Source organism: Hemitrygon akajei, chromosome 1 (assembly GCF_048418815.1).
Source record: "Hemitrygon akajei chromosome 1, sHemAka1.3, whole genome shotgun sequence".
Classification (NCBI taxonomy): Eukaryota; Metazoa; Chordata; class Chondrichthyes; order Myliobatiformes; family Dasyatidae; genus Hemitrygon; species Hemitrygon akajei.
In genome coordinates, this window is record NC_133124.1 from 188,395,448 (window position 1) to 188,408,876 (window position 13,429).

The following is a 13,429-nucleotide window of genomic DNA, read 5'->3' on the forward strand; positions in this document are numbered from 1 at the left end:
CCTTGTCTGTGGTTCCTCCTGTGTTCACACTGACTGAAACTGGAGCAGCAGTAGGGACCAGAGTAGCGTTTGCTAGGTGGAGGAGGGAATCGTGTTTGCTGAGGAGGCTGGGGTGGGGAAACCTGTAACATTGCCGTGATTACAAGTATTAAATGTCATCTTTTTCCTCCTGAGCTCGAGCTGCTGTGTATTGCAAGCCTCTGGTGATTGAGGGAGTGCTGTACATCATAGTAGCTCAGCTGTTCCAGGGCTCCCACATCTACCAATGGGACAACTACGGTGGAAAGTTCATCAAAATCCAGGACATCGACTCGACCAAGATCCGCAAGCCCAACGACGTCGAGACTTTCAGGATCGAAGGTGACTGGTACTTCGTCATCGCCGACAGCTCGAAAGCTGGAGCCACCACCGTTTACAAATGGAGCAAAACCGGCTTTTACTCCGACCACTCCCTTCACGCGTGGCACCGGGACACAGATGTGGAGTACGTGGAGATGGACAACAAGCACAGGCTCATCCTGTGCAGCAGCACCCAGACCCCGGTGGTCTACCAGTGGAGCAAAGCCCAGAGGCAGTTCGCCTACCACAGTGAGATCCCCAATATGCTGGAAGTTCATGCTGTTAGACACTTCAAGATCAAGAACGTGGTGTACCTCTGCCTGTCTCGCTTTATTGGTGATTCCAAGGTGCTGAGGTGGGAGAATCAGCGTTTTACAGAGGTGCAGGCTCTGCCCTCGAGGGGTACCATGATTGTGCAGCCTTTCCAGGTAGGACGCTGGCTGTACATGGTGCTGGGGTGCGATTTCACTTTCTCCCACGTTTACCTGTGGGACAGGGAAAAGCTGAGGTTTGTCAAGGTGCACGAGTGGAATGTGCGTGCTCCCCGAGCCTTCCAGCTCGTAAACACCGATGACATGCACCTCGTGTTGGCTTCCAGCTTTAAAGGAAGCACTACTGTCTACAGGCACATGGTTGTAGACACCAGTGCCTAACGCAGTACGGCAGAGACATCATTACTTTAGGAGTACTGGCCTCTAGTTGAGACCCATCAATCATGTTTCTAATTAGGTTATTAATTTCTCAAAGTAAACTGACATGAAAGATTGTGTTTTAAAAAGAAGCCTATCCTTTATCTCATTAAATCAGCCATTCTGAGAGATTATAATTATCATAATTATTCATTTTCAATAAAGAAAATTATTGGTATGTACGTAACCTGACCAATCCCCACCACAGAGCTTTATCAAACTCAAATATTCACCCAACCTCTTCCCCCCTCTGGCCAGAATTTACCCTCTGCTTTAGTGTTCATTGTCTTACTGTTCTTTTGGATCACCGTGTAACTCAGGATGTGGTTTTGACTGAGCCCTTCCGGAGTTTGTTCACTGGGCAGATACCTGATCAGTCGCGGGAGGAGAACAGTGTAGCGGCAGAATCGAGACTGGTGTGGATCACGAGAGGGGTGTGCTCTGGCTGGAGAGAGGGGAAAAAGGCATCATTTATCAGCAGCCTTTGTGGAATCTCTCGACTCCAGAGACCAGGAATGCCTGGGCACAATGCATTGAGGGCAGGAACAGGCAGACATGTGGGGTAAGAGAGTTTCAGGGTGTGTGGGGTAGGAGAGTTTTTGTAGGTTCACTATGTGTTAAGCTGGGGAGTGGGCTGGAGGGACAGCGAGGAGCAGCCACACACCTGGTCCAGGAGCTTCAGATTTGCAGAATCGTCAGCCTGACACCCTCTTTACACAACACGGCTGCGGCCTAACACCAAAACGGAGAGTCACTGGAAATGCAGCAATCAGGCCCGTTACCAGAAATGGAAGGTATGGGACGATTAGGCTGCAGCTTGAGAACGTGAGGCTGGCTGTTCAGGTCTACCGAGGAACACCGGAGAAACACGCAGCAGCGTGAACTAAGAAAGGGAGTGTGACAGGCCTAGGAGACGGAGGAAGAGCCAGATCCAACACTAAGCATTTGGGAGGAGTGTGGCTGTTCCAGCAGCTCCCAGAACCACTGCTGTGGTTGGAACCAGTAAACTCCCTACCTTGTCATTTTAGAAACCGATGCTAACCTGACCCCAGGTTATCCAGCGCAGTACCCACTCACAGTGTTCCGCCTGCACCTTCAATCCTCACTCCAGTTACCTGACTAAATGATTAAGCTGCGGGGAAAAGTGCAATGTTTATTTTGATGAGCCATTAAATGGAATCTTCCTTTGCCTCTCTGCTGATTGTAAATGATCACGTTAGCGTGGTTGGAAGGGGAGGAGAGGCTGCTCCTGGTTTTCTGGCAGTGTGTATGTCTCTGTCGATGTTTCCACACAGATCTGCATCATTCCTCTCACCACTCTTTGTAATTCATGAGCTGGCCGCTTCGATTCCATTCCAACACTACTAAATGTCCGTTAAACACTTTGGAACATTCTGAAGATGGCAAAATTACTCCGTAAATACTGGCATCAGAGTCAGTCTTATTACCACTGGTTTGCACAACACAAACATCATTTTGCAGCAGCTGTACGGTGCGAAGAAATAAAATTAGTATAAGTACAAAATAAATAAATTGTGCAAGAAAAGGTCGTGTTCATGAAATGTTCAGAAGCAAGCAAATTTACTTGTACAGCACTTTTCAAACACAGGTGCTTTACAAATACAAATACTTTATTGTCATCAAACAATTGATACTAGAGCGTACAATCATCACAGCGATATTTGTTTCTGCGCTTCACGCTCCCTGAAGTACAAATCGAAGTAAATATACAGATCTGGGTCAGGATCTGTTCAGCAGTCTTATCACAGTTGGAAAGAAGCTGTTCCCAAATCTGGCCGTACGAATCTTCATGCTCCTGAACCTTCTCCCGGAGGGAAGAGGGACAAAAGGTGTGTTGGCTGGGTGGGTCGTGTCCTTGATTATCCTGGCAGCACTGCTCCGACGTCGTATGGTGTAAAGTGAGTCCAAAGTTGGAAGATTGGTTTGTGTGATGTGCTGGGCTAGGTTCACGATGTAGATGGGGTCATGCGGTCCGCTACTCCTTCTGAAGTCAACAATCAATTCCTTCGTCTTGCTGACGTTGAGGGATAGGTTATCGTCTTTGCACCATGCCACCAGGTTCTTAATTTCCTCTATGTACTCAGACTCATCATTACCCAAGATACGATTGTGATGTCATCAGCAAACTTATATATTGAGTTTGTTGGAAACTTGGCTGCACAATCATGGGTATACAGTGAGTACAGCAGGGGGCTGAGTACACAGCCTTGTGGGGCACCGATGCTCAGAGTGATTGTAGAGGGGAGCTTGTCCCTTATCTCTACAGCCTGGGTCCTGTCTGTGAGGAAGTTGAAGATCCAGCTGCAGATCTGAGTGCTACATAGTGCGTACATAGAACGAGATATAAAAATCAAACATCAAATTTCAGACTATGTATAAGAGAATAAAACCACTACAAAAAGTAGATATAAATAGAAGTTAGAGTGCAGGAGATTCTAATTAAAAGCTACAGCGAAAAGTTTTAAGCCTCGATTTAAAAGAGCTTAAAGTTGGGGCAGATTTCAGACCCTCTGGAAGGTTATTCCAGGCATATGGAGCATAGTAACTAAAAACTGCTTCACTGTGTTTAGTTTTGACCCTGGGGACGGTAAGCAGACCTGCCCCAAATGACCCGAGAGCTCGGGAAGGTTCATAATGCAGCAAGAGTTCAAAGATGTACAAACGTTTGTATTTTGGCCCGAGACCATTCAGTGCTTTAGAAACCAGTAGTAATATTTTAAGGTCAATCCTCTGATGGACAAGAAGCCCGTGTAGTGATCTGAGATCTGGAGTGATACAGTATGCTCTACTTTCTTGGTCTCAGTGAGGACTCTAGCAGCAGCGTTCTGAATGAGCTGCCACTGTCTGAGGGGTATTTTACAGAGCCCTGTGAAAACGCCGTTACAGTAGTCAAACCTACTAAAAATAAAGGCATGGACGAGAAGTCTGCTGGCAGAGGGGAAGAAGGTAATGCTGGATCGCTGAGTGTGGGTCTTCAGACTCTTGTATGGTAGTAATGAGTAGACTGTATCCTGGATGGTGAGCATCCTTAATGATAGATGTGCCGTCGTGAAGCACTGCCTCTTAAAGATTCCAGAGCAACACATACAGGACGCTGGAAGAGCTCAGCAGGCCAGGCGACATCTATGGAAAAAAGTACAGTCGACATTTCGGGCCAAAACCTTTCGGCAGGACAGATTTCATCAGGGCTGGTGGTGGGCAATGTTACCTCTAATTTGTAATGACCAGTGTGCACAAAAATCTTGTGCTGTGCAATTTTTTGCCCAGAGCCAACAACATGTGCACACTGAATAATTTCTTCAATAAAAGCAGTATAAGTAAGCCAGTTCTAAAATCTGCAGACGAATCATCGCAAACTCCACGTTGTCAACACCGTCCGCACCAGAAACCGGAAGAGGAAATGAGATTGTGTACGATCGTGAAATATACTTAAGATTCCAACGAGGTAGAGGGTGGCAACCTTCTGTGCGCGGTTTAAATTCCTTTGTGCGCTGGGGGAACATTGGTGGTGGGGGCAGGTGTTGTGCCCATGAAGGAGCTGGCTCAATCTACAACCCTCTGTAGCCCCTTCTGAACCTGTGAATTGGAGACTCCATACACACAGTGACTCATCCAGCCGGTATGCTCTCCACAATACATCTATAAAAGTTTGCTGGAGTCTTTAGTAACATACCAAATCTCCTCAAATTTCTAATGATATAGAGCTGCTAAAGTGCCTTCTTCATTACTGCATCAATATGTTGGGCCCAGGGTAGGCTAATGTATACTAAGTGGCCACTTTATTAGATACACCTGTACACCTGCTTGTTAATGCAAATATCTAATCAGCCAATCATCAGGCAGCTCTGCATAAAAGCATGTAGACACAGTCAAGAGGTTCAATTGTTGTTCAGACCAAACATCAAAATGGGGAAGAAATGTGATCTAAGTGATTTTGACTGTGGAATGATTGTTGGTGCCAGATAGGGCGGTTTGAGTATCTCAGAAACTGCTGATCTCCCTGGGATTTTCACGCACAACGGTCTCCAGAGTTTACAGAGAATGGTGGGAAAGCAAAAATAAAAACACTCAGTGTGTGACAGTTCTGTGGGCGATAACGCCTTCTTAATGAGAGAGGTCAGAGGGGAATGGACAGGAACACGTTACAACCGTGGTGTGCAGAAGAGCATCTCTGAATGCACAACATGTTGAACCTTGAAGTGGTTGGGCTACAGCATCAGAAGACCGTGAATGCACACTCAGGAAGGTACCTAATAAAGTGGCCTCTGAGTGTATAAGCGATTTTTCCATTTCCCTTGAACCAACTATTATTTGTGCCAAATTGTTTTGTGGCAGCGATAAGCCATTCAGATTTCCTTTCTGTAATAATCTCTCCTCTAATATACAAACACCTTTTAAGAAACTAGTCTGAGATTTCATTTCCAAACATACCACCCATTTACTATATTAATGTATGAAATAGATATTGATTTGCTGTGTACTTTGCTTTAAGCATCACTTTGCATTTTATTGGTCGATAACTGAGTATGTACGGTAACCTTGTCTCAGGCTTTCAGTTATGCTTCCTCAGTATTTCAAATATTCTTTGAACGGGGTTATCTAAAGTCAGAAAATTAGAGATTTGTTCTTTACACACCTTAACATGAGTCTCACTGCTCCAACCATTATTTTCAAATTCCATGCTTAGCAACAGAGGAATGCTGAGAATGTTAAAAACCTGTGTATTTTAAAGTAGAGAATATTGTTTTGGGTCAATGTAAAGGTCCACAATTCACAGTACACTTTGAATAAAACTCTAGTAAAGCACCAATGCAATTGACAGTTGCTTTATTTCAGACTTTAGCTGACGTACCTGTCTTGTTGGGAAGTCGGTGTGCCCTGCTGTATTGTGTGGCTGTTAGATAGTCCGAAGGCAAACGGGAAGACAAAACATGCAGACCATGCACAATGTTGACTCCCTGAAAGACCTCTCCGACTTAGCTGTGCAACTTACCTCTCCCCAAGAGCACCTGATCACCTTTAGAAAGACCCCGTGGGTTTCATGACCTGTATTTCCTAACTTAGCGAACACACTTGAAAAGGATACCTGCTCTCCAGCCGTTGAATGTGGTTTTCAATCTACAGTTGCTAAGACATGTCAAAAGGGAGTGTTTTCTCTGTTTCCTTGTTAATTTGATGCACTCCTTGATTCTCCCTGCTCTGAAGACAAATTTCAGTGACATAGGAAAAACTGATGGTGCTCTGGAGAGTGAGGAGGACTGATTTAGGTTACAGAAAGATACATTATTGATCATTTGATGAGTTTTTTTTTAAAGAGATATTATGTGGTAACAAGCCCTTCTGCTCAATGAGCCTACGCTACCCATGTGACCAATTAAGCTAATAGCCGCGTCTTGGGAACGTGGGAGGAAACCAGAGCATCCGGAGGAAACTCCTTACAGATGGTGGCGGAATCGAACCCGTGTCGCAGGCCCTGGAATAGTGTTACACTAACTGCTACACCACCACGCCACCTTCCGGCCTTGTGCAGAGCACGTTAGGGATCCAGCTTATTACCACTGACACATTAGACCATGAGGCGTAGGAGAGAATTAGGCCATTCAGCCCATTGAGTCTGCTCTGCCTTTCCATGATTTATTATCCCCATCAACCCCATTCTCCCACCTTCCTCCCGGAACTTTTGACAGCCTGACTAATCAAGAACCTATCACCTCCACTTGAAATATACCCAATGTCTCGGCCTCCACAGTTGTCTATGGCAGTAAATTCCACAGATCCACCACCCTCTGACTGAAAATAAATCCTTCTGATCTCTGTTCTAAAGGGATGTCCTTGTATTCCGAAGCTGTGCCCTCTGGCCCTAGACTCTCCCACTATAGAAAACATCCTCTCTACCTCTGCTTTTCAACATTTGAAAGGTTTCAACGAGATCCTTCTTCATTCTTCTAAACTCCAGCGAGAACAGACCCGGAGCCATCAAACACTCTTCATACGCTTTACCTTTCATCCCTAGAATCATTCTTGTGAACCTCTTCTGGACCCTCTCCAATACCAACACATCCTTTCATAGATAAGGGACCCAGAACTGCTCACAATACACCAAGTGTGGCCTGGCCCATTCTATTTAAATCCTTAGCATTACATCCTTGCTTTTATTACCCAAAATGAATGCACTTGCCTTTCAACACCAACTCAGTTTTCAAGTTAACCTTCAGGAAATTCTTGGAGACAACCAAATCCCTTTGCACTTCTGTTTTCTGAATTTGCTCTGTTTAGAAAATAGTCTGTGCCTTCATTCCTTCGAACATACAGTTTCCTACATGTATTTCATCTGCCACTTCTTTGCCCATTCTCTGAATTTGTACAAGTCCTTCTGCAGACGTCCTGCTTCCTCAACATTAACTGCCCTTCCACCTGTCTTTGCATTGTCCGCAAACTTGGCCATTGTTTGAAAACCATGAATTCTGTCATCCAAATCACTGACATTCAAGACGAAAAGAACACGGCCCCTTCAGAACACCACTAATCACTGGCAGCCATCCAGAAAAGGCCTCCTATTCAAACTCCTATCCATGCTAGTATCTTTCCTGGAGTACCATGGGCTTTTAGCTTGTTTAGCAGTCTTGTCAAAGGCCTTCTGAAAATCAAAGTAAACAACATCCAGAGGCCTTTGTCAATTCCTCAAGGAATTCAAACAGATTTGTCAGGCAAGATTTCCCCTTAATGAAACCATGCTGATTTTGGCCTACTCTATCATGTGTCTCCATGTACCTGAAAGCCTCGTGCTTAATAACGTCTTGCAAACCATTGAGGTCAGGCTAATTGGCTTATAATTTTCTCTTTTTTACCTCCCTCCCCTCTTAAAGGGTGGAGTGACATTTGCAATTTTCCAGTCCTCCAGAATTAAATGATTCTTAAAAGATTACTACTAATACCTCCACAATCTCTTCAACTACCTTCTTTCAGAAACCTAGTGTGCAGTCCATCTGATTCAGATGTCTTACCTACCTTTAGATCTTTCAGCTTCCCCAAGCACCTTCTCCTTTATTAGCAAAAACATTCACTTTCACCCCACTGACACTCTTGCATACTGCTGATGAGTTCCACAGTGAATACTGATGCAAAATACTTACTGAATTCGTCCGCCATTTCTTTGTCCCCCATTACCTCTCCAGTGTCATTGTCCAGTGGTTCCTTTACCTTAAGACCCTGTGTTGTTTATTACACAACATCCAATCCAGAATTGCCTTTTCCCTAGTGGGCTCAACCACAAACTGCTCTTAAAAAGCCATCTTGTAGGCATTCTATGAATTCCCTTTTTTTGGGATCCAGCCCCAACCCAATTTTGCAAATCCACCATGACTATTGTGGCATTGCCGTTTATACATGCCTTTTCTACCTGTATCTCCCACTTTTATTTGTATCCCACATCCCGGCTACTAATTGGAGGAAGGTATATAACTCCCATCAGAGTCTTTTGTACCATTGCAGTTTCTTCACTCAACCCACAAGGGTTCTACATCTTTGATCATTTGTCACTTCTTTCTAAGGGTCTAATTTTGTATTTTACCATCGAAGACACCCTGTCTTTTCCATCCACCTGCTTGTCCTTCCGTACGATGTGTTTCCTTAGATGTTAAGCTCCCAAATATATTTCAGCCACAACTCAGTGATACCCACAATGTCATTCCTGCCAATTTCTAACTGTGATACTAGTTCATCTACATGTGCATTCAAATATAACACCTTCAGTCCTGTATTCATCATCCTTTTCAATTTTGTCTCCATGTTACCAGAAATTAAATTCTTATCCCTTTCTAAATTTTTCTTGTCTTTTCATTTATTCTGGAGACTTTTGTAACCTCTCTTGCACTTTCCTTCCTTTTTACTTTGTCCTCCCTTTGCCGAATGTTGAACCCAGCTCCTGCTATTTAGATTAAAGCCCTATCCACAGCTCTAGTGACGTGATTCTCCAGGATTCTAGTCCCAGTATGGTTCAGCTGGAGCCCATCCATCGGAGCGTTTCCCTCCTTCCCCAATACTGGTGCCAATGTCCCACAAAGTCAAATCCAATTCTCCCACACCAATCTTTGAGACACACATTTAGTGCTCTGAGCTTATTAACTTGCACATGCCTCAATCCAGAGATTGTTACCTTTTCAGTTCTGCATTTTAATTTAGTCCCTAGCCACTCAAATTCCTTCAACAGAACCTCTTTGTTCTTCCTGTGTCATTGATACTCACATGGATCAAGGCCACTGCATCTTTCCCCTCCCACTCCAAATTCCCCTGTAGGTCAGATGAGATGCCCCAATCTGGGCACCAGGCGGAGAAGACAGTCTTCAGGACTCTTGGCCCTTGCAACAGAGAGTTGTGTCAATTCTCCTGACTATACTACCCTCACTTACAACTACACTTCTCTTCCCTACCCACTCCTGAATGGCTCCCTGAACCATAGTGCCACAGTTTGGTTGCCCACCCTTCCTACAGCTCCCACTCTCAGCCTCACAGGGAATAATAACGTCAATAACTTCACAGTTGCTCTCAGACCGATTGCAACTTTGAGGAGGAACTTATCAAAACTCAATTAATCAATTAATGAATCGCCAGTAATCTCGGGGTCTGGACAGCGAAGCAAACTCTTCCAAGGGGCCTCCCTCGAAGCTAGTGAATCAGAATTTTCTACAGCTAAACTCTTCACAGTGTTTTGAACGAACCAACTAGATCACAACATCGAATCAATATCCATTCGGACCCCGGGGGAGTATGTAAACCGGCATTCTGTGGAGACAACACCCTCAGCTGCACACTGACGATGGCTTCTCGATCGGAGTCGAAACGTCTGCAAACGTTTTGCCAAGCTCGGCGATCAACCAAACCTTCAAAATGTCGGACCTGTCGGGCAAGCTCAAGGGCTGAGGCTCCTCCAGCACTACCTTTTGAATCCCTCTACCTGTCTCACTCACGGTTATAACCCTGTGTCCCTGGCCACAGACTGAATGTGGAGTAACTAATCTCGTAGGTGTGACTACCTGTTGAGACACAGTGTCCAGGTAACGTTCCTCGTCTCTGATGCACCGCAGTGTTTGAAGCTCAGAGTCCAGGTCAGCAACTTTGAGCCTGACTTCTTCCATCAGGCAACACCTGCTACAGATGTGGTCACCAGCAACCATAATGAGCTTCACCAATTCCCACGTTATACAGCTACAACACATCACCTATTATCCCTGGTATATTTTTGGTTATATAAAATGATATATAATGAAAAATCCTTACTTGGTCTTTCCTTCTACTCACCTGTGCTCTCTTGCCAAAACCTCTGGAGCTAAAGCCTCAGATCTTAGACTCCTCCATTGGCCCAATCACACAATAACCAATCCAAATTGGCCTCTGACTCCTAGCAAAGTCTCTTGAGCCAAACCTTCAGTTCCCCAATCTAACACTGCCCACTCTAATAGCGGCTGCTCCAACAATGGCCATCTCGCTTAAACTTCGCCCAATACCTTTCAAGCCCTTCAGCCCACGATGTTGTGCCAATCCTTTAACCTACTCTAAGATGAATTCTAACCCTCCCCTCCCACATAGGTGGCAGTACTGCTACAGAAGCATTATCAAGGTTTGTCTTCATTATTGTGTGCAGAATATAATGAGCTTAATTATTAAGTACAACTTAATAAACTGTTGTGGTCACTTCTGGAGTGGTGTGTTCAGGTTTGGTCAACAGAGCGTGGAATGGAAGTAGTTTCATTGGAGAGGGTGCAGAGGAGATCTGCCAGATAAATAACTCGGTCTAACTAGTGACTCATAACATTTTGTCATAATTTGCCCTTATTTAGGAGACTAATTACTCCACAGAGTTTCTTAATCATCAGCAAATCTGCTCTTTCATCTACTTTCTGAGTAAACACCCTGCCCCACTCTCAACATAATTATTTTCTCTCTCCGTATTTTTCTTCTCGTGTTTTAAGTTGTACGTTCTGGGTGTCCACTCATTGCAGCTGTCTCTGGCCTGCAGCTCGGACTGAAACTACAAATCTCATCTGCTTTTTTATATGTCATTGCACAAAATATCATTAAAGAAAATTCGAACAGACAGCATGGAGACAATATACTGGTGTGGACCGAGGATTAGTTGCCAGGTTGGAGATAAAGGGGATGAATGATTTACCTTCAGTTTGGGAGGCCTCAGCCATTCACAGTCACCTCGTGTGAAGTGACGTACCCACATTTGCTGATGATATAAAGCTGGGTACAGCCTGGCCTGTGGGAAAGAAGCAGAGAGGTTTCGGGAGTTAGAAGCTGATTAAGTGAATGGCTGTGACAGCTTCGTAATCCAGTAAAGTGTGAGGCCGTCCACCGTGAGAGAAAATGTATAGACAGAATATTTTGTAAATGGTGTAAGATGGAAAACTGTTGTGTCCTTGTAAATAGATCACTGAGAGTTTACATGTCCTCACTGCAGTTAGGTCATGTTGGTCCTTATTGGAAGGTGATTGGAGTCCAAGAGATCTCTTCCTGCAGTTTCTTAAACAGTATTTGGAATGCTGTGCATTGGTCCTCCAAAGGAATGTCTACACTCGACACTGCAGTGAAGGTTCTCCAGATTTATTCCGGAGATGGTGGGATGAGGAATGACTTAAGAAGCACACCCAATACTCTCTAAACAAATGAGAGGCGATCTCTCACGCAGGGTATAGAATTCACACAGGACTTCACAGAGAAGATGGGGAGCTGATAACTTCCCCATTTGGAAATTTCTATAATCTTCCTGTGACCACGTGGGCCTCCTCCCACACCCCGAGGGAGTGCGGGTTGTTGGGTTAACTGGCTGCTCCATATTGTCCCCAGCGTGTAGGTGAGCGGTAGAGTCTGGAGGGAGCCAATGAGAACGTGAGAAAAATAGGAATGGTATAAGTAGGTGTCTGACGGTTAAAGTGAACTTGGTGGTCGAAGGAGACACAGGATCTCAACCCAAATTGCCAGCTCCCCCTTTGCCTCACAGATGCTGCCTGACACACAGAGTTCCTATAACAGTTTTGTTTCTTGGTGGCTGAAGGGCCTGTTTCTATATGTAACCATAACTACCCAGTAATATATGTATCCATGGCTCCCCTTATTCCCTGTGGTGTTATCTTCCTCCTCTTTGAAGATGGTGATGAAGTCTTCATTCAGTACATTAGTCACCTCCTATATCTGTCCTTTCCCACAGAATCTTCCCTGGCAGCAACCCAACCACTGATGTCTGCTTCGGCAGCCTGTCGTCCTGGTCCTGACTGGCATCCCCCACCTGTTCCCTGTCCTCCCTAATTGGTCCTTAATCCCCACACTTGATTCCCAATTCCTCTCAATCACCAGCACCTGTTTTCCATTAGGCACCAGAGGATGAGACTCTGACAGCTCCGGTCAGCCCTTGCCAGATTGTTGGTCGACTCTCAGAGAGAGAGGAACCTTGCTCCTGTATCTCTTCATAAACCAAGTCTCCCAGGTCCTGACTCAGCCTTGTCTCGATTCCACACTCGCTACGGAGATTCTGCCTCCGCGTCGGAGTCCTGCACTTGGGTTCATTATCCTGCCACATCCCTGTCACACCTGTAGCCTTTAGACATATCCCCCCTGCCCTTTATCAACAAGGGCAAACACCAGCTATCCTCCTGGTATCTCACCGGCGGATAGGAAGATGCTGGAAACTATCAGAGGGAATGTGGTAACAAGGTAGTTAAATAACGAATTTGCATGGATTTATGATAGAGAAAACTTTTTTACCTCGCCTATTGGAGTTTGGTTTTTTTTTGAGAAAGTGTCGAAGGGAGTAGATGAGGAGGCACCACTTGGCATGGTGGATTTGGGAAATGTTCCATACAAGGGGTTGGTGAATAAAGTTGGAGTATGTAGAATTTGGGAAAGACCATGGATGGACAGTTGATTTTCAGGCTGTGCCTGTCACCCCTGGGGCAGGGACTGGTGTTTGAGCCCCGCTGTTAGCAGCGATTGGCTTTGCTGCAGCACAAAACTGATTTGGATTGTGAGTGGTGACGAGGACGTAAGGAGGGTGCCGGCATGCCAAGTGAGCGGTGAGAATGTGACAACCTGCTGGGGGAACTCAGGAGGCCGAGCAGCATCGGGACTGTGTGGTGTTGAGGAGTTATTGATCTATCACCTGCCTTCCCCTCCCCCCCCCCCCCCACAAACTTCTCATTCTGGCTTCTGCCCCCTTCCGTTCCAGTCTTGAAGGGTTTCTGCCTGAAATGCCAACTGTTTATTCCCCTCTTTATATGCTACCTGACCTGCTTAAGTTCCTCCAGCATTTTGTGTGTGTAGCTCAAGGTTTCCTGCAACTGCAGAATCTCTCATGTTTAGAATGTGGGGAGGACGCTTTTTTG

General features: G+C 45.3%; 1 protein-coding gene across 1 annotated transcript in view; it reads left to right on the forward strand.

The window, feature by feature from the left end:
• Nucleotides 1-5,855, forward strand: part of lgi3 (leucine-rich repeat LGI family, member 3) — a 44,077-nt gene extending 38,222 nt beyond the window's left edge. Inside the window, exon 8 of the mRNA XM_073056827.1 lies at nucleotides 175-5,855. Coding sequence (XP_072912928.1) covers nucleotides 175-992 — 818 coding nt within the window. The 3' untranslated portion in view covers nucleotides 993-5,855. The remainder of the gene's footprint in view (nucleotides 1-174) is intronic.
• Nucleotides 5,856-13,429: the final 7,574 nt, after the last annotated feature.